At 45.8% G+C, this 21,239-nt stretch overlaps 1 protein-coding gene across 1 annotated transcript in view; it reads left to right on the top strand.

Moving 5' to 3' along the window:
* Nucleotides 1–21,239, top strand: part of vwa8 (von Willebrand factor A domain containing 8) — a 92,018-nt gene that overhangs the window by 49,110 nt on the left and 21,669 nt on the right. Inside the window, exons 28-39 of the mRNA XM_036958712.2 lie at nt 64–202; nt 401–588; nt 1,683–1,805; nt 2,036–2,100; nt 2,189–2,314; nt 4,113–4,222; nt 4,591–4,742; nt 5,881–6,085; nt 6,221–6,302; nt 8,446–8,650; nt 20,591–20,699; nt 20,799–20,955. Of these exons, the coding sequence (XP_036814607.2) occupies nt 64–202; nt 401–588; nt 1,683–1,805; nt 2,036–2,100; nt 2,189–2,314; nt 4,113–4,222; nt 4,591–4,742; nt 5,881–6,085; nt 6,221–6,302; nt 8,446–8,650; nt 20,591–20,699; nt 20,799–20,955 (1,661 nt within the window). The remainder of the gene's footprint in view (nt 1–63; nt 203–400; nt 589–1,682; nt 1,806–2,035; nt 2,101–2,188; nt 2,315–4,112; nt 4,223–4,590; nt 4,743–5,880; nt 6,086–6,220; nt 6,303–8,445; nt 8,651–20,590; nt 20,700–20,798; nt 20,956–21,239) is intronic.

Here is a 21,239-nt window from a genome sequence, read left to right as displayed (position 1 = left end):
GGCTAGAGGTTTCTAGACAGGGCCGTCAATTTGTGTCCTTGACTTTGTGCACTGTGTTTGTAGGGGCCAGTGTTTCTACGTGTGCAGGGCTATCCCTGTGAGAGGCAGGAGTCCAGAGCTCTGAGCTTCACCGAAGAGAAAGCTACCTGGCAGATCCCTATGAGCGAGGTCAACATCATCTGTGACATCACCACCAACAACAGTAGGAGATCCATACTCACGCCACACGCATGCATTTAAACACACCTCACACACACACACACACACACACACACACACACACACACATCGCAAACTGTGTGGCTACATGTAACCCAGTGTGTCTGCACGCAACGAGAGAACAAGAGTACACAACAGCCCCACCTCCTCCACACACTAGCACACTAACTTCCTGTTTCAGATGCGATCTACATGGCTACGTGTAACCCGGTGTGCCTGTTTGCCATGAAGGAGAGCGGAGACACAGTCCAGTGTATGGAGCTGTATGATGTCTTCCCCAGGACCATCAGTGGAGTCTGGCAGCCCTTTGTGACTGTCGCTGCCCTGGGCAGCCCACTGGAGGGACAGGTGGTGCTACATGAGGAACAGGTAGGGGAGACCTCCTATAGCTCCAGAGAGATGGCTGAAAACGGATACGTGTGCACACGCCGTGCGCTCTTTCATGACCCAAATGATTATACAGCTTTGCCGTATTAGGGGGGAAGAAATAGCCTTTGTTTTGGGTGGAGGACAGGAAAACAGAAAGAGAGAGAGAAAGTGAGTGATAGTATGTCATTTCTCCTGTCCAAACAAATGGAACTCCAGATATCATAATGGAGGTTATGCAGAGGTCATGGCTCTCTCAGGGGAGAAAAAAAATAAAACAAGAAAGAAATGTTTTTAATGGAACACGGTCAGCTAGCCAGAACACACACACGTGCGCACATACACACACGCACACACACTCCAGCACCAAGTCTCAATATATATATATATATATATATATATATATATATATATATATATATATATTATATCTCTCTGATTTCAAAGAGCTAGACCATAAGGAAACTATTACAGTATGGTGGAGGGAGGGTTAGTCCTGGGATTGCTATTCCCCTGCCCCTTGGCTTTCCCCTTAAAAAGTTAACTGAAGATTTAGCTGTGTGAGTCATGAATAAAAGCCGCGGCTTAGCTGAGCGAGACACTTACACGCACGCAGACACGCATGCACAGTGACCACTCACTGTCATGGAAGATTAACACTGGATAGTGGCGCCCCCTGGTGACTGGGGTGTGAAGGGAGGAATGAATCTATGGTGCTTTAATGTCTGTCAAGAGGAGACTGCTCGCCACAGTTCCGTATGTGGAACAGAGATAATCCTTGGTCCTTCCAGATGTAGCCTACCTGCATAACACAGCTTAGTCCTGCAGATCACTGTGGCCTGGTTCTCCCGACTGCTCTTTCTAACCAAGTTCTCTCTCTCTCTCTCTCTCTTTCTCTCACAGAGTAACACAGCTTAGTCCTGCAGATCACTGTGGCCTGGTTCTCCCCCAACTGCTCTTTCTAACCAAGTTTTCTCTCTCTCTCTCTCTCTCTCTCACACAGAGTAACACAGCTTAGTCCTGCAGATCACTGTGGCCTGGTTCTCCCCCAACTGCTCTTTCTAACCAAGTTCTCTCTCTCTCTCTCTCTCACACAGAGTAACACAGTATTACATCTAGACGTATTAACAGGAGCGGTGAGGAGACTCATTCTGTCACAGGAGCCAGAACAGCCCGCCCCTAAAGCTTCCAAATGGTGGAGCAGCAGCAAGGAGGCACAGGTCTCATACCCACTGAAACTCCATTCGGCCACTTCCTTTATACCACTTGTACAACGAAATCCACAAGATAAAGTCAGACATAATATGCCACATACACAGGATACAGTATGTCATACATGCGTAGACGTTTTTTTTGTGAATATCTCTTTAACAGTACAATGACTTGAGACACCAAAACAGGTTGTCACCTGTGTACTGTACACTACGTAATCCAGAATATTCTTTATTAGGGAGGTCATAAGATGTGCCGGGAGTTTGCCTACAAGAACTGGCTTCTGTTCTACAAGGAGGGCGGGTAAGCTCAGCTCATTGCTACTCTACCTCCTTCCCCTTTGCTTTTTGGAAACTGTAAAGTGAAGTGTGTCCCTCCTGTGTTGCTGTAGTAACCAGTTGGATGTGCTGGATGTGCTGGAGGGCCGGGTTCACACCATCTCCCTCCCCATCAACCTCAGCAAGGTATTTCTGGTGGCAGAGGATCGCTGGCTACTGGTGGAGAGCAACACCAACAAGTAATTAATCCTCTACTCGCCTCTCCTCTCCTTTACTCTGCTCCTCTCCTTTACTCTGCTCCTCTCCTTTACTCTGCTCCCCTCCTTTACTCTGCTCCCCTCCTTTACTCTGCTCCCCTTCTTTACTCTGCTCCTCTCCTTTACTCTGCTCCTCTCCTTTATTCTGCTCCTCTCCTCTACTCTGCTCCCCTCCTTTACTCTGCTCCCCTTCTTTACTCTGCTCCTCTCCTTTACTCTGCTCCCCTCCTTTACTCTGCTCCCCTCCTTTACTCTGCTCCCCTCCTTTACTCTGCTCCCCTTCTTTACTCTGCTCCTCTCCTTTACTCTGCTCCCCTCCTTTACTCTGCTCCCCTCCTTTACTCTGCTCCCCTTCTTTACTCTGCTCCTCTCCTTTACTCTGCTCCTTTCCTTTACTCTGCTCCTTTCCTTTATTCTGCTCCTCTCCTTTACTCTGCTCCCCTCCTTTACTCTGCTCCTCTCCTTTACTCTGCTCCCCTCCTTTACTCTGCTCCTTTACTCTGCTCCTCTCCTTTACTCTGCTCCCCTCCTTTACTCTGCTCCCCTCCTTTACTCTGCTCATTTACTCTGCTCCTCTCCTTTACTCTGCTCTGCTCCCCTCCTTTACTCTGCTCTGCTCCTCTCCTTTACTCTGCTCTGCTCCCCTCCTTTACTCTGCTCCCCTCCTTTACTCTGCTCCCCTCCTTTACTCTGCTCCTTTACTCTGCTCTGCTCCTCTCCTTTACTCTGCTCTGCTCCTCTCCTTTACTCTGCTCTGCTCCCCTCCTTTACTCTGCTCCCCTCCTTTACTCTGCTCCTTTACTCTGCTCCCCTCCTTTACTCTGCTCCCCTCCTTTACTCTGCTCCTTTACTCTGCTCCTCTCCTTTACTCTGCTCTGCTCCCCTCCTTTACTCTGCTCCTCTCCTTTGCTTTGCTCCTCTCCTTTACTCTGCTCTGCTCCCCTCCTTTACTCTGCTCTGCTCCTTTACTCTGCTCTGCTCCCCTCCTTTACTCTGCTCTGCTCCTCTTCTTTACTCTGCTCCTCTCCTTTACTCTGCTCTGCTCATCTCCTTTACTCTGCTCTGCTCATCTCCTTTACTCTGCTCTGCTCCTCTCCTTTGCTTTGCTCCCCTCCTTTACTCTGCTCTGCTCCCCTCCTTTACTCTGCTCTGCTCCCCTCCTTTACTCTGCTCTGCTCCTTTACTCTGCTCTGCTCCCCTCCTTTACTCTGCTCTGCTCCCCTCCTTTACTCTGCTCTGCTCCTCTTCTTTACTCTGCTCCTCTCCTTTACTCTGCTCTGCTCCCCTCCTTTACTCTGCTCTGCTCCCCTCCTTTACTTTACTCTGCTCCTCTCCTTTACTCTGCTCTGCTCCCCTCCTTTACTCTGATTTGCTCCCCTCCTTTACTCTTCTCCCCTCCTTTACTCTGCTCCTCTCATTTACTCTGCTCTGCTCCCCTCCTTTACTCTGCTCTGCTCCCCTCCTTTACTCTGCTCTGCTCCCCTCCTTTACTCTGCTCTGCTCCCCTCCTTTACTCTGCTCTGCTTCCCTCCTTTACTCTGCTCTGCTCCCCTCCTTTACTCTGCTCTGCTCCCCTCCTTTACTCTGCCCTGCTCCCCTCCTTTACTCTGCTCTGCTTCCCTCCTTTACTCTGCTCTGCTATTCTCCCTCATTCACCTCTCTTCTTTCCTATTTTCATCTTTTCTCTTCTTGTCTCTTCTCATTTCATCTCTTCTCCTCTGCTCTTCTTCTATCCTCATTCATCGAGGGGGGGGGGCCCGGGGGGTATTTTTGTTTACAGGAAGTTCCTGCTGACCAAACCAATGCACATGGGAGCAGAAGACTCTGGGGTGTGTCAGCTACACAGCGTCAGTGAGGACGGCGTCAGCACCGGCCATGGAGCCAGCTCAGGTAACACAACAGAACACTCAACATATAAGGTGAGGACATGAGTCATTTAATGTCCCTGACACTAAGTCCATACCCGTCCTCAACCTTCTTTCTCCTCCCCATCTCTCTCCCTCGCTCTTACCTCTCGCTTTTCTTCTTTCTTCACCCCCCATCTCCCTTTCTTTCCCCATCTACCCCCACCTGCCCATATAAATCTATATCTCTGTCTCCCTCCTTCTCCCTACCTCTTTCCCTCTCTCTCTCCCTCCTCTCCTCTCCTCTCTCTGCTTCCCTCATTTCCTCTCTCTTTCTCCCCCCTGCCTCTCTCCCTCTCTCTGTCTATCCCGCTCTCTTTCTTCCTCCCTCTCTCTCCCCCCTCTGTCTCTCAGATGAGATGTATGTACCCCAGACAGTGGGTAGTGACCAGCTGCCTAATGAGAACCTGAGTGCAGCCCTGGGTCAGAAGATAGTCTCTCCCAACCGACTCCTCTCTGACACCTCCTCCTACGCACGCATCATAGTGGGCTTCCCTGACCTCATGGTGAGAGACCAGCGTATAATGATCAATTAGTTTTTATTATAGCTACCAAGACTTTTTGATGAGAAATATCTTGACTTTTGGTTAGAGAGGTACAAAAGTATCTATATCCACAGCAAAATGAGTCCTATATCGACATAACCTGAAAGGCCGCTCAGCATGGAAGAAGCCACTTCTCCAAAACCGCCATAAAAAAGCAAGACTACGGTTTGCAACTGCACATGGGGACAAAGATCGTACTTTTTGGAGAAATGTCCTCTAGTCTGATGAAACAAAAATATAACTGTTTGGCCATAATGACCATCGTTATGTTTGGAGGAAAAAGGGGGAGGCTTGCAAGCCGAAGTACACCATCCCAACCGTGAAACACAGGGGTGGCAGCATCATGTTGTGGGGGTGCTTTGCTGCAGGAGGGACTGGTGCACTTCACAAAATAGATGGCATCACGAGGAAAGAAAATTATGTGGATATATTGAAGCAACATCTCAAGACATCAGTCAGGAAGTTAAAGCTTGGTCGCAAATGGGTCTTCCAAATGGACAATGACCCCAAGCATACTTCCAAAGTTGTGAAAAAATGGCTTAAGGACAACAAAGTCAAGGTTTTGTAGTGTCCATCACAAAGCCCTGACCTCAATCCCATAGAAAATTTGTGTGCACAACTGAAAAAGCGTGTTCGAGCAAGGAGGCCTACAAACCTGACTTAGTTACACTAGCTCTGTCAGGAGGAATGGGCCAAAATTCACCCAACTTATTGTGGGAAGCTTGTGGAAGGCTACCCGAAACGTTTGACCCAAGTTAAACAATTTAAAGGCAATGCTACCAAATACTAATTGAGTATATGTAAAGTTTTGACCCTGGGAATGTGATAAAAGAAATAAAAGCCTAAATAAATAATTCTCTCTACTATTATTCTGACATTTCACATTCTTAAAATAATGTGGTGATCCTAACTGACCTAAGATAGGACATTTTTATGGGGATTAAATGTCAGGAATTGTGAAAAACTGAGTTTAAATGTATTTGGCTAAGGTGTATGTAAACTTCCGACTTCAACTATAATTCCTTTCAATAAAAGATGTCATGACTTTTGATTAGAGGTGTGAAGTTCGCTTTGCTGTTGCTCTCTCCCTGCACTGTAGTCTCCTAATGAGGTGTACAGCTTTAAGAGGGACGTGGACCTATCAGAGATGAGGGGCGGGGACTCGGGAGGTCAAATTTTCTCCCGGGGCGGGCTGAAGTCCAGCGTGGCCAAACGGACCAACTGTGTCAGTCTGCTGTCGGCCAATCAGGTGGTCCGGGCCCTACCACCTGGACAGGTGCCCCTGAAAGATATCTTCCCCCCAGGTCAGAGCCTCACTGTACAATAGCATAGCTGACTTTGGTGTAGAGACAACCGAGTCTGATTCATACCCTTAACCTGGGATACTCAATAATTTGTTTGTTTGTGTGTGTGGGCGTTTGTACGTGTGTGTCACACAGACGTCACACCCCCGATGACCGCTGCCTACCTGGAGGTGACGGACCTGAACTCTAAGAAGCTGAAGTATATTCCTGTCCCAAGGTATATCTGGACTCTGATAGCACACTAACCCAAATCCATCCACACATAGCCCCTACCTCCCTATACACATACAGTGCCTTTGGAAAGTATTCAGACCCCTTGACTTTTTCCACATTTTGTTAGGTTACAGCTTTATTCTAAAATGAATTAAATCTAAACGCAATGCCCCATAATGACAAAGTGTGTTTGCAAGTGTGTTTGCTTTTTAATTTTTTTTTTTATCACATTTATATAAGTATTCAGACCCTTTACTCAGTACTTTGTTGAAGCACCTTTGGCAGGAATTACACCCTCAAGTCTTCTTGGGTATGATGCTACAAGTCTGGCACACCTTTATTTGGGGAGTTTCTTCCATTCTTCTCTGCAGATCCTCTCAAGCTCTGTCAGGTTGGATGGGGAGCTTTGCTGCACAGCTATTTTCAGGTCTCACCAGAGATGTTCGATTGGGTTCAAGTCCGGGCTCTGGCTGGGCCACTCAAGGACATTCAGAGACTTGTCCTGAAGCCACACCTGCATTGTCTTGGCTGTGTGCTTAGGATCATTGTCCTGTTGTCCAGACTGAGCGCTCTGGAGCAGGTTTTCATCAAGGATCTCTCTGTACTTTGCTCTGTTCATCTTTGCCTCGATCCTGACTAGTCTCCCAGTTCCTGCCTCTGAAAAACATCCCCACAGCATGATGCTGCCACCACCATGCTTCACCGTAGGGATGGTGCCAGGATTCTTCCAGACGTTACACTTTGTTTTCAGGTCAAAGAGTTGAATCTTGGTTTCATCAGACCAGAGAATCTTGTTTCTCGTGGTCTGAGAGTCTTTAAGTGCCTTTTGGCAAACTCCAAGCGGGCTGTCATGTGCCATTTACTGAGGAGTGGCTTCCGTCTGGCCAGTCTACCATAAAGGCCTGATTGGTGGAGTGCTGCAGAAATGGTTGTCCTTCTGGAAGGTTCTACCGTTTTCAACGAGGAACTCTAGAGCTCTGTCAGAGTGACCATCGGGTTCTTGGGCACCTCCCTGACCAAGGCCCTTCTCCCCCGATTGCTCAGTTTGGCCAGGCGGCCAGCTCTAGGAAGAGTCTTAATGGTTCCAAACTTCTTTCATTTAAGAATGATGGAGTCCACTCTGTTCTTGGGGATGTTCAGTGCTGCAGAAATGTTATGGTACCCTTCCCCAGATCTGAGCCTCGACACAATCTTGTCACGGGGCTCTACGGACAATTCCTTTGACCTCATGGCTTGGTTTTTGCTCTGACATGCACTGTCAACTGTGGGCCCTTATATAGACAGGTGTGTGCTTTTCTAAATGATATAAAATAGAAATATAGAAATATCTCAAGGGTGATCAATTGAAACAGGATGCACCTGAGCTCAATTTCGAGTCTCATAGCAAAGGGTCTGAATACTTGTGTAAATAATAATAATATATATATATATTTTATACATTTGCAAAGATTTCTCAGAACCTGTTTTCGCTTTGTCATTATGGGGTATTGTGTGTAGATTGCTGAGGATTTGTGTTTATTTAATCCATTTTAGAATAGGGTTGTAATGTAGCAAAATGTGGAAAAAGTCTAGGGATCTGAATGCTTTCCAAAGGTACTGTATGTGGATCTGAAAGGATTGGATAAGTATAAGCAATATGGTGAGAGTTCCACTTACTCTGTCAGAGGTTAAGTTTGAGCTACGTGTGTTGCTAAGTAACCAGGAAGTGACTGCCCCTCAGCCTTGTTGTTTTTAAACTTTTGTATTTAAAAAAAATGGTTTTCAATGAGCGCAATGTTCTTCAAGTTAAAAAAATTACTAAAAACTTCAAAGACGAATATAATTGCATATATCTTCAATGACCGCGTAAGTAATTTAATGAATTTAATTATATAATTGTGAAGCCAGTTCAAAACAGTGCTGTATGGGGGAAACATAAGGAAGTAAAGAGGAAGTGGCCGTCACTTTCACAGAGTATACCTATCCAATCCCTTCTGATCTACACAAGTGTCTAGGGGCTGGAGTGGATTTGGGATTGGGAGTAGTTGAAATATTAAAGAATACTGTGTCTGAAAACTCCATCCTCTGATTGGTTTACTAGAACACTCATCGGATTGGTTCGTTGTCTCGCACCCTCTCCCTAATTGATTGTTTCATCTGATTGACAGGTCTCTTAGTGTCTCTCCTTACACATCGTGGATTTCGAAGGTGTCCGACTCTGACGTGCTATTGGCCGGTCTGGGTTCGGGGGGCGTGGTCACGGTGGATATGGGCGGGTATGTGCGGCTCTGGGAGACTGGATTGGAGAACCTGCAGCGCTCCCTGCTGGAATGGAGGACCATGATTGGCTCAGAGGACGGCAGGCCCATACAGGTAGGACCGGGAATGGTTTAGTGAGGTTAAATGTTCTGAATTTGTAGATATATAGAAATATAATGACTAGAGTTGACTTTAAGATTGTTCAGATCCTGTTAAATGTGCAGTAGTAGCCTGAAAACTAATACTGCAGCCTACATCCTGTAGTCCCTATTGTCACCATCATGAGGCAATGTTGTGTCACAAATATTCACCCTTATACACTGAGTGTACAGCCTCAATTCATCGGGCCCATGTTGACTCCACTGCTTCCCACAGTTGGCTGGATGTCCTTTGGGTGGTGGTCCATTCTTGAAACTGTTGAGTGTGAAAAACCCAGCAGCGTTGCAGTTCTTGACACAAACCGGTGTGCCTGGTACCTACTACCATACCCTGTTCAAAGGCACTTCAATCTTTCGTCTTTCCCATTCACCCTCTGAATGGCACACGTACACAATCCATGTCTCAATTGTCTCAAGGCTTAAACATCCTTCTTTAACCTGTCTCCTCCTCTTCATCTACACTGATTGAAGTGGATTTAACAAGTGACATCAAGAAGGGATCATAGCTTTCACCTGGATTCACCTGGTCAGTCTATATCATGGAAGGAGCAGGTGTTCTTAATTGTGTACACTCAGTGTAGAGTGTTGCTGAACCACAAACAGTCCTGGAGTCTGCAATGCTGTGTGGAACACTAGTTAGAGAGCCCTGAGGAATATGTCTACTTTCTCTCTCACATTCCTCCAGTTGTAGTCTTTGTGAATGAGAGACAGGTCATCACTGGTCTTTCTTTGTTAATGGGTATAATGTGAAGTATGTTAAGTATAATTGTAGCACTGATGTAATGGGGTTGACCCTAGCTAGGGGTCATTGTGTGATGTAGTTGACCCTAGCTAGGGGTCATTGTGTGATGTGATGGAATTGACCCTAGCTAGGGGTCATTGTGTGATGTGATGGAATTGACCCTAGCTAGGGATCATTGTGTGATGTGATGGAATTGACCCTAGCTAGGGGTCATTGTGTGATGTGATGGAATTGACCCTAGCTAGGGGTCATTGTGGGATGTAGTGGGGTTGACCCTAGCTAGGGGTCATTGTGTGATGTAGTTGACCCTAGCTAGGGGTCATTGTGTGATGTAGTTGACCCTAGCTAGGGATCATTGTGTGATGTAATGGAGTTGATTCTAGCTAGGGGTCATTGTGGGATGTGATGGAGTTGACCCTAGCTAGGGGTCATTGAGTAATGTGATGGAGTTGACCCTAGCTAGGGGTCATTGTGTGATGTGATGGAGTTGACCCTATCTAGGGGTCATTGAGTAATGTGATGGAGTTGACCCTAGCTAGGGGTCATTGTGGAATGTGATGTAGTTGACCCTAGCTAGGGGTCATTGTGTAATGTGATGGAGTTGACCCTAGCTAGGGGTCATTGTGGGATGTAATGGAGATGACCCTAGCTAGGGGTCATTGTGTGATGTAGTTGACCCTAGCTAGGGATCATTGTGTGATGTAGTTGACCCTAGCTAGGGGTCATTGTGTGATGTGATGGAATTGACCCTAGCTAGGGGTCATTGTGGGATGTAATGGAGTTGACTCAAGCTAGGGGTCATTGTGTGATGTAATGGGGTTGACCCTAGCTAGGGGTCATTGTGTGATGTGATGGAATTGACCCTAGCTAGGGGTCATTGTGGGATGTAGTGGGGTTGACCCTAGCTAGGGGTCATTGTGTGATGTAGTTGACCCTACTAGGGATCATTGTGTGATGTAGTTGACCCTAGCTAGTGGTCATTGTGTGATGTGATGGAGTTGACCCTAGCTAGGGGTCATTGTGGGATGTAGTTGACCCTAGCTAGGGGTCATTGTGTGATGTGATGGAGTTGACCTGGCTTGGGTGGTTAGTATTGTCAGGGACACAGTGGCAGGTATTATTTTTTACCTTTATTTAACTAGGCAAATCAGTTAAGAACAAATTCTTATTTTCAATGACGGCCTAGGAACAGTGGGTTAACTGCCTGTTCAGGGGCAGAACAACAGATTTGTACCTTGTCAGCTCAGGAATTTGAACTTGCAACCTTCCGGTTACTAGCCCAACACTCTAACCACTAGATTAGCCAAGTGTGGGATGTAATGTATTGTGGGATGTAATGGAGTTGACCCTAGCTAGGGGTCATTGTGTGATGTAATGGAGTTGACCCTAGCTAGGGGTCATTGTGGGATGTAGTTGACCCTAGCTAGGGGTCATTGTGTGATGTGATGGAGTTGACCTGGCTTGGGTGGTTAGTATTGTCAGGGACACAGTGGCAGGTACTGTGCAGTGTGTATGACATGGTTATGTCATAGACTTGAGTCAAAGACAAGTCAAATACTTTTGTACAATTGGATCGTACCAAAAGTGGAAACCTCATCATATGGTCTTGAAGGCTGGAGTGAACGCACAATCGAACACCTGATTAATTAATGACCGTGAATGAAGAGCACTAGTCCAGACTTATGTTTGCTAATGCAATCGAAATAGATAGAGTTTCTCACAGGTACACACACACACACACACACACACACACACACACACATACACACACACAAACACAAACATGTGAGAGCCCCTCTCTCAGGCTCGATTCCTCCATCTATGGGTGTTCTTTGATGGTCACCTTGAGCACACGCAACATGGCCCTTCAAACACACTCTCTTCCTATGCTCTCTCTCTCTCTCTCTGCAAACACTGTAAGCTTACCTTCACACACACAATCACACTCACACTACCAATAAGCCCACTGAAAACCCTCACACACATACCTACACACACTGACTCACTAAGCCTTCTGAAATTGCACACACACATGCAGCCTCACTGTACTTGAGGCTCACTATGCCGTCTGCAAACAGCAGGCCTCCTCATACATGGCTGTTTGAGTTTCTCTGTAACATGGCTGAGAGGTATTTTATCTGTCTACACACATGAACACTTTCTTCCCCTGTGCTTCCTCAAACACATCTCTCTATAACATGTCTACACACACATTCACACACACTATCAAATGTTTCTGGCCGAAACACACACACACGCACGCACACACACACACACACACACACACACACACACACACACTGTGTGTCTACAGACCAGGATCAGGACGTCCTGGATTAGAGCGACAAATCTAACCTTTAACCCTCTCCGGTCACAATGACAATATCTGTCCAATGACCACATAGCTGTGGACCTCTATAGCTACCAGCTCAGGTTCAGACGGCCATTTGAACAAGGCTAACTAAAAGGGAAAAGGAAGTGAAGTAACATGATCAGACACCGATAATACTGTATAAGAGATTCTATGAATTGACTACAGTTGTCAATGGATGGCCGACATATCAGTGGCTGCTAGTTGCTATGAGGACAAAGGCTGATATTCCACAGCTTTGATGTATAGGCGCCCGAGAGACAGATACATGCACACACACACACACACACACACACACACACACTGATAAACAGTGTTTAATTAGTGTCGAGCACTGCTGTTTTTCATTGATGGAGGAGAGAAAGATGCGGTAAAGAGGTCAATGGAACACAGTCCGTGGGGCATAAGGTATTTCAAGCCCTAGAAATATCCAAAGGATGAACAATGAGACACTTTTTATTATGAGAACAAACGAGATGGGTATGGATACTGTGGGAGCATGTAGGTTTGAGCTAGTATGATGTCATTAATGTTTGTTGAACTTTACCTGCATCTGAGTCTGTGTTTTTTGAGGTGTCTGGGTATATTTGGCTGTTTTCACTCCACAGCGTTTAGAAATGGCCCCTTTTCAGGTTTAAAAGAAGTCTGTTAAATGCTAACTCCCGTTTGTATAAGCTGGTAGCATGGCTAGCATGTAGAAATCGGTCATGGGTAGTCAAAGTTGTTTTTAACTGTAATGCAGTTGATTGGTGATGACATGAATGAACATGTGTTGTGGTTGAAATCCATACAAGCGTTATACTCAGATTTTTACATCTTACATTTACATTTACATTTCCCCCATCTTTCCCCCACGCGTTTCCATGGCATTTCCATTGTTTTGTTCGAGTTCCATTGACCTCTTTGCCTCATCTATAAATGACCTCATAATGGCCCTATTGTGTGTATGTGTTCTCTGAAGCGTCTGTTGCCCATGTCCAACCACGCCGCAGTGAAGACATTTCTTCATTACACCATTACTGAAATCACCCATCAACACACACACATACACTTACGCACGTCAACACTATTTTTTATTTTATTTTACCTTTATTTAACCAGGCAAGTCAGTTAAGAACAAATTCTTATTTTCAATGACGGCCTGGGAACAGTGGGTTAACTGCCTGTTCAGGGGCAGAACGACAGATTTGTACCTTGTCAGCTCGGGGGTTTGAACTCACAACCTTCCGGTTACTAGTCCAACACTCTAACCACTAGGCTACCCTGCCGCCCAACTATATATATATAGCTATATATATATATATATATATATATGATATCTGTACTGATCTTATGTTCTCGCTACAGTTCTGCTTGGCCAAGCCAGTCACACACACACACACACACACTCACACACACACACACACACACACACACACACACACACACACACACTCACACTCACACTCACACTCACACACCTCATGTCCCATAAACCATCTGTGTGCAGAAAGTTACGAGCCTATTAATTGTAGAGAGAGACTCTCAACACCCACCCTTAACAAGGAATTCCCCATGCCAGGGATGTTGACTGGATACTGGCGACGAATGGAATTCGACCATCCCTCAGAGATCCCAGTCATTTCAATGCAGAACAAAATGGTTTTACCCAGTAGTCTCACTATAGGAGTAAACAGAGGGGTTAAAAGGTTGTTTGCTGTTGCTTATGAGCATGTCACTTGTTTACTGACATTGGTGACTCAACATGAGTCATGGTCGGACACATTTTTACTGACACTCATGAGCCAGAATGGAGTCCCAGTCAGTCTCCCTTTACAGGTGCTGATGCATCAAAATGGAGACACGTGTTCGCCACCTTTCACCTCTTACAGGCAATGATCACTCCCAGACTCCATTTCCACCTGGATGGTGTCGCCATAGAAATGCTTCTAATTTATAATTCTAGATCATTCTATGTCTATGGGTGTCCCCTTCTGAGGTCTAGTTCCTCTGAAGTCTAGTTCCTCTGAAGGTTTCCTCTGATGTCTAGTTCCTCTGAAGGTTTCCTCTGAAGTCTAGTTCCTCTGAAGTCTAGTTCCTCTGAAGTCTAGTTCCTCTGAAGTCTAGTTCCTCTGAAGGTTTCCTCTGATGTCTAGTTCCTCTGAAGGTTTCCTCTGAAGTCTAGTTCCTCTGAAGTCTAGTTCTTCTGAAGTCTAGTTCCTCTGAAGTCTAGTTCCTCTGAAGTTTAGTTCCTCTGAAGTCTAGTTCCTCTGAAGTTTAGTTCCTCTGAAGTCTAGTTCCTCTGAAGTTTAGTTCCTCTGAAGTCTAGTTCCTCTGAAGTTTAGTTCCTCTGAAGTCTAGTTCCTCTGATGTCTAGTTCCTCTGAAGTCTAGTTCCTCTGAAGGTTTCCTCTGAAGTCTAGTTCCTCTGAAGTCTAGTTCCTCTGAAGTCTAGTTCCTCTGAAGTCTAGTTCCTCTGAAGTCTAGTTCCTCTGAAGTCTAGTTCCTCTGAAGTCTAGTTCCTCTGAAGGTTTCCTCTGAAGTCTAGTTCCTCTGAAGTCTAGTTCCTCTGAAGTCTAGTTCCTCTGAAGTCTAGTTCCTCTGATGTCTAGTTCCTCTGAAGTCTAGTTCCTCTGATGTCTAGTTCCTCTGATGTCTAGTTCCTCTGATGTCTAGTTCCTCTGAAGTCTAGTTCCTCTGAAGTCTAGTTCCTCTGAAGTCTAGTTCCTCTGATGTCTAGTTCCTCTGAAGTCTAGTTCCTCTGAAGGTTTCCTCTGAAGTCTAGTTCCTCTGAAGTCTAGTTCCTCTGAAGTCTAGTTCCTCTGAAGTCTAGTTCCTCTGAAGTCTAGTTCCTCTGAAGGTTTCCTCTGAAGTCTAGTTCCTCTGAAGTCTAGTTCCTCTGAAGTCTAGTTCCTCTGAAGTCTAGTTCCTCTGAAGGTTTCCTCTGAAGTCTAGTTCCTCTGAAGTCTAGTTCCTCTGAAGTCTAGTTCCTCTGAAGTCTAGTTCCTCTGAAGTCTAGTTCCTCTGAAGTCTAGTTCCTCTGATGTCTAGTTCCTCTGAAGTCTAGTTCCTCTGAAGGTTTCCTCTGATGTCTAGTTCCTCTGAAAGTTTCCTCTGAAGTCTAGTTCCTCTGAAGTCTAGTTCCTCTGAGGTCTAGTTCCTCTGAGGTCTAGTTCCTCTGATGTCTAGTTCCTCTGAAGTCTAGTTCCTCTGAAGGTTTCCTCTGAAGTCTAGTTCCTCTGAAGTCTAGTTCCTCTGAAGTCTAGTTCCTCTGAAGTCTAGTTCCTCTGAAGTCTAGTTCCTCTGAAGTCTAGTTCCTCTGAAGGTTTCCTCTGAAGTCTAGTTCCTCTGAAGTTTAGTTCCTCTGAAGTCTAGTTCCTCTGAAGGTTTCCTCTGAAGTTTAGTTCCTCTGAAGTTTAGTTCCTCTGAAGGTTTCCTCTGAAGTTTAGTTCCTCTGAAGTTTAGTTCCTCTGAAGGTTTCCTCTGAAGTTTAGTTCCTCTGAAGTTTAGTTCCTCTGAAGGTTTCCTCTGAAGTTTAGTTCCTCTGAAGTTTAGTTCCTCTGAAGTCTAGTTCCTCTGAAGGTTTCCTCTGAAGTTTAGTTCCTCTGAAGGTTTCCTCTGAAGTTTAGTTCCTCTGAAGTTTAGTTCCTCTGAAGGTTTCCTCTGAAGTTTAGTTCCTCTGAAGTCTAGTTCCTCTGAAGGTTTTCTCTGAAGTTTAGCTCCTCTGAAGTCTAGTTCCTCTGAAGGTTTCCTCTGAAGTCTAGTTCCTCTGGTTTCCTCTGAAGTCTAGTTCCTCTGAAGTCTAGTTCCTCTGAAGGTTTCCTCTGAAGTCTAGTTCCTCTGAAGTCTAGTTCCTCTGAAGTCTAGTTCCTCTGAAGGTTTCCTCTGAAGTCTAGTTCCTCTGAAGTCTAGTTCCTCTGATGTCTAGTTCCTCTGATGTCTAGTTCCTCTGAAGTCTAGTTCCTCTGAAGTCTAGTTCCTCTGATGTCTAGTTCCTCTGATGTCTAGTTCCTCTGATGTCTAGTTCCTCTGATGTCTAGTTCCTCTGAAGTCTAGTTCCTCTGAAGTCTAGTTCCTCTGAAGTCTAGTTCCTCTGAAGTCTAGTTCCTCTGATGTCTAGTTCCTCTGAAGTCTAGTTCCTCTGAAGGTTTCCTCTGAAGTCTAGTTCCTCTGAAGTCTAGTTCCTCTGAAGTCTAGTTCCTCTGAAGTCTAGTTCCTCTGATGTCTAGTTCCTCTGAAGTCTAGTTCCTCTGAAGGTTTCCTCTGAAGTCTAGTTCCTCTGAAGTCTAGTTCCTCTGAAGTCTAGTTCCTCTGAAGTCTAGTTCCTCTGAAGGTTTCCTCTGAAGTCTAGTTCCTCTGAAGTCTAGTTCCTCTGAAGTCTAGTTCCTCTGAAGTCTAGTTCCTCTGATGTCTAGTTCCTCTGAAGTCTAGTTCCTCTGAAGGTTTCCTCTGATGTCTAGTTCCTCTGAAAGTTTCCTCTGAAGTCTAGTTCCTCTGAAGTCTAGTTCCTCTGAGGTCTAGTTCCTCTGAGGTCTAGTTCCTCTGATGTCTAGTTCCTCTGAAGTCTAGTTCCTCTGAAGGTTTCCTCTGAAGTCTAGTTCCTCTGAAGTCTAGTTCCTCTGAAGTCTAGTTCCTCTGAAGTCTAGTTCCTCTGAAGTCTAGTTCCTCTGATGTCTAGTTCCTCTGAAGGTTTCCTCTGAAGTCTAGTTCCTCTGAAGTCTAGTTCCTCTGAAGGTTTCCTCTGAAGTCTAGTTCCTCTGAAGTCTAGTTCCTCTGAAGTCTAGTTCCTCTGAAGTCTAGTTCCTCTGAAGTCTAGTTCCTCTGAAGTCTAGTTCCTCTGAAGTTTAGTTCCTCTGAAGTCTAGTTCCTCTGAAGGTTTCCTCTGAAGTCTAGTTCCTCTGAAGTTTAGTTCCTCTGAAGTCTAGTTCCTCTGAAGGTTTCCTCTGAAGTCTAGTTCCTCTGAAGTCTAGTTCCTCTGAAGTCTAGTTCCTCTGAAGTCTAGTTCCTCTGAAGGTTTCCTCTGATGTCTAGTTCCTCTGATGTCTAGTTCCTCTGAAGTTTAGTTCCTCTGAAGTTTAGTTCCTCTGAAGTTTAGTTCCTCTGAAGTCTAGTTCCTCTGAAGGTTTCCTCTGAAGTTTAGTTCCTCTGAAGTTTAGTTCCTCTGAAGGTTTCCTCTGAAGTTTAGTTCCTCTGAAGTTTAGTTCCTCTGAAGGTTTCCTCTGAAGTTTAGTTCCTCTGAAGTTTAGTTCCTCTGAAGGTTTCCTCTGAAGTTTAGTTCCTCTGAAGTTTAGTTCCTCTGAAGTCTAGTTCCTCTGAAGGTTTCCTCTGAAGTTTAGTTCCTCTGAAGGTTTCCTCTGAAGTTTAGTTCCTCTGAAGTTTAGTTCCTCTGAAGGTTTCCTCTGAAGTTTAGTTCCTCTGAAGTCTAGTTCCTCTGAAGGTTTTCTCTGAAGTTTAGTTCCTCTGAAGTCTAGTTCCTCTGAAGGTTTCCTCTGAAGTCTAGTTCCTCTGGTTTCCTCTGAAGTCTAGTTCCTCTGAAGTCTAGTTCCTCTGAAGGTTTCCTCTGAAGTCTAGTTCCTCTGAAGTCTAGTTCCTCTGAAGTCTAGTTCCTCTGAAGGTTTCCTCTGAAGGTTTCCTCTGAAGTCTACTTCCTCTGAAGTCTAGTTCCTCTGAAGATTTCCTCTGAAGGTTTCCTCTGAAGTCTACTTCCTCTGAAGTCTAGTTCCTCTGAAGGTTTCCTCTGATGTCTAGTTCCTCTGAAGTCTAGTTCCTCTGAAGTCTAGTTCCTCTGAAGTCTAGTTCCTCTGAAGTCTAGTTCCTCTGAAGGTTTCCTCTGAAGGTTTTACTTTCACACCTCTAGCTTTTTATGGGTTTAGTGTCAGATTGCTAGAAAGCACTTTGTGATAAATGTACCTTGCCAAAGAAACTGGGGACCTGATGACACAAACTTCCTGGGTGAAGGACAAAGAGCCACATGATGAATATGAACTGTGTGTGTGTGTGTGTGTACACGTGTGTGTGTGTACACGTGTGTGTGTACATGTGTGTGTGTGTGTGTGTACACGTGTGTGTGTACACGTGTGTGTGTGTGTGTACACGTGTGTGTGTGTGTGTTGTACACGTGTGTGTGTGTACGTGTGTTTGTGTACACGTGTGTTTGTTTTACACGTGTGTTTGTGTGCACATGTGGGGGTGGCACACAGAATGCATCCATCTCCATGTATGGGAGCAGGTATGCAGGTCTGCTACAACCATGTGAGTGCGCACACACACACACACATGTGTAACAGGAGAGGTTTCTTCTATGATGTTCGTTAGTCACCTTTGACCTTTTACCTCAGTACTGGGCTATGACACCTGTATGAAACACACACACACACACACACACACACACACTCTCTCTCTCTCTCTCTCTCTCTCTCCCTCTCTCTCTCTCTCTCTCTCTCTCTCTCTCTCTCTCTCTCTCTCTCTCTCTCTCTCTCTCTCTCTCTATCTATCTCTCTCTCTCTCTCTCTCTCTCTCTCTCTCTATCTCTCCCTCTTCCAGTTCTCTGCTGCCATTGACTGGAATTAATTGCAAAAATCGCTGAAGCTGGAGACTTATATTTCCCTCACTAACTTTAAACATCAGGTATCTGAGCAGCTAACCGATCGCTGCAGCTGTACATAGCCCATCTGTAAATAGCCCACCCAATCTACCTACCTCATCCCCATATTGTTTTTATTAACTTTTCTGCTCTTTTGCGCACCAGTATCACTACTTACACACCATCATATGCTCATCTATCACTCCAGTGTTAATCTGCCAAATTGGTATTACTTCGCTACTATGGCCTATTTATTGCCTTACCTCCTCACGCCATTTGCACACACTGTATATAGACTTTTTTTTCTATTGTGTTGTTGACTGTACACTTGTTTATTTCATGTGTAACTCTGTTGTTGTTTGTGTCACACTGCTTTGCTTTATCTTGGCCAGGATGCAGTTGTAAATGAGAACCTGTTCTCAACTGACCTACCTGGTGAAATAAAATAAAAACATCAGGCTTAGCTGTATAATCTGCCTGACCTCTGTGTATATACAGAGATCAGCTGATAGACTGCACCAAGGGCTCAGCCCGCAGGGCTCTGCTACAAAGTGTGTCACGTTGTGGAGCCTCGACCACACAGCAGACTCCATGTAGCTAGATATTTCATGTCATAATATATGCAATTTCATCCAAAGTGACGTACAGTCGTGCCTGCATACATTTTACGTACGGTGGTCCCGGGAATCGAACCCACTATCCTGGCGTTGCAAGCGCCGTGCTCCACCAACCGGAGGTAGACCTTCAGACTCCTTGTACACAGACCGACAGGGTCGTGAACTTGATGCCATAGGCACAGTTGAGAAGGTGGGGGTTGGTCAGTGGAAAGAAGGTGGGGTCCGGCCAGGGGAATGTTCCTCTCAGATTAGGCTGAATAAACACATTCAACGGCTCACTCCATGATACAGCAAAAAAACATCAAAACACATCACACACACAAAGGGGAGTAACAGTCAAATGTTCACTTATTCAAGGAAAACTTTGTGTCAGATTATATGAGAACATGTGAGTGTCAGTGTCATGGTGACTGGCTTCCAAGACTGTGATCTTGACTTAGCCGGAGTGTATGTGTGATCTTGGCAGAGAGGAGAGTGTGAATAAGAGAGAGTATGTGAGCAGTGCACAAGTGTGTGTGTGTGTGGGATCTTGGCTGAGAGAGTGTCACTGAGCGGGAACTCAAATGCTAGGGGCCCTGACCTCTCTCCTCCTCCTCCCCCTCTCTCCGCTGGATGGATACAGAGCCTGATCTGTCCATCCTGTCTTCAGTGAAAGAGAAGAGAGAGAAATTGCACATTCTCTTCATATCTAGCTGAATGAAAGAGAGTACTCTGAGATGCGGAGCTGTGTGTTGCTGTGTACTGCATACTGATAGACTTCTGGTGGAAAACGTCTACAGCTGAAGAGGGTTTGGGATCGTTATTTTTTATTTTTTTCCACCGGCCATACGAGTACTCTTCCCCTCTCTCATTCTCGCTCCTTCTCTTCAATACCACCTCTCTGTTTCTCTCTCTGTCTCTCTCTCTGTCTCTCTCTCTGTCTCTGTGTCTCTCTGTGTCTCTCTGTGTCTCTCTGTGTCTCTCTGTTTCTCTCTCTGTCTCTCTGTCTCTCTCTGTCTCTCTCTCTGTCTCTCTGTCTCTGTGTCTCTCTGTGTCTCTCTCTCTGTCTCTCTCTGTCTCTCTCTCTGTCTCTCTCCCTCTGTGTCTCTCTGTCTCTCTCTGTCTCTCTGTCTCTCTGTCTCTCTCTCTGTCTCTCTGTCTCTCCTTCTGTGTCTCTCTGTCTCTCTCGGTCTCTCCTTCTCTGTCTCTCTCATTCTGTCTCTCTCTCTGTCTCTCTGTCTCTCTCTCTGTCTCTGTCTCTCTCCTTCTGTGTCTCCCCTTCTCTCTCTCTCTCTCTCATTCTCTCTCTCTCTCTCTCTCTCTCTCTCTCTCTCTCTCTCTCAGATCATTTGGAGAAACAATAAATGACTACTAATTAACTGAAATACTAACTGACATCTCCGTTCTTCTTTTCTCTCTCTCTCTCTCTCTCTCTCTCTCTCTCTCTCTCTCTCTCTCTCTCTCTGTCTCTGTCTGTCTGTCTCTCTCTCTCTGTCTCTCAGATCATTTGGAGAAACAATAAATGACTACTAATTAACTGAAATACAAACTGACATCTCTGTTCTTCTTTTCTCTCTCTCTCTCTCGCTCTCTCGCTCTCTCTCTCGCTCTCTCTCTCTCGCTCAGATTACCGTTCAGAGGGACAGTGGTCTGGATGTGACGGCCCCCAAACACGGCAAGGTAGACCCCAAAAATGCCCCCCATGTTGGGGGCAATCAGTGGGCCGGGGGTACAGGTGGGTCGACACTTTGGGTCAGACGATAGTAATAACAGGCAATGAAATGTGTGTGTTTCCGTGCGTCTGTGATGTGTAACACTTCTGTTTGTCCTGTAGGGGGCAGAGACACAGCTGGCCTAGGTGGCAAAGGGGGACCCTACCGTTTAGATGCGGGTCACAAGGTGCACCAGTTGTCCAAGGCTGAGATTGATGCTATCCCTGAGGATGTCCGCAAAGCAGCCAGAGAGATGGGAGAGAAGGCCTTCAAAGCCAGGTGTGTGTGTGCGTGCGCCCGCGTGGGTGGGTGTCGGTAAACCTTTGCCTGTGCCTCTGTGATGCACAGTGTGTGTAATTGATAGGCCCAGTATAAAGGATAGCTCCATTAGGGCTTTATGTTTGGACACCCAGAGGGGCTCCTCCTGAACAGCTATCCCTGGTATGTGGCTCTAACCTGGGCTAGGATGGAATGGAGCTGGGGCCAGGATGAATGCTGCGATTGATCCTCCTGGAAAAGGGTGTGTGTGTGTGTGTGTGTGTGTGTGTGTGTGTGTTCGTTCA

This window comes from Oncorhynchus mykiss, chromosome 22 (assembly GCF_057628025.1).
Source record: "Oncorhynchus mykiss isolate SJ-2025 chromosome 22, ASM5762802v1, whole genome shotgun sequence".
NCBI lineage: Eukaryota > Metazoa > Chordata > Actinopteri > Salmoniformes > Salmonidae > Oncorhynchus > Oncorhynchus mykiss.
The sequence above is the reverse complement of the archived record's forward strand: the minus strand, read 5'-3'. Positions and strand labels throughout refer to the sequence as shown.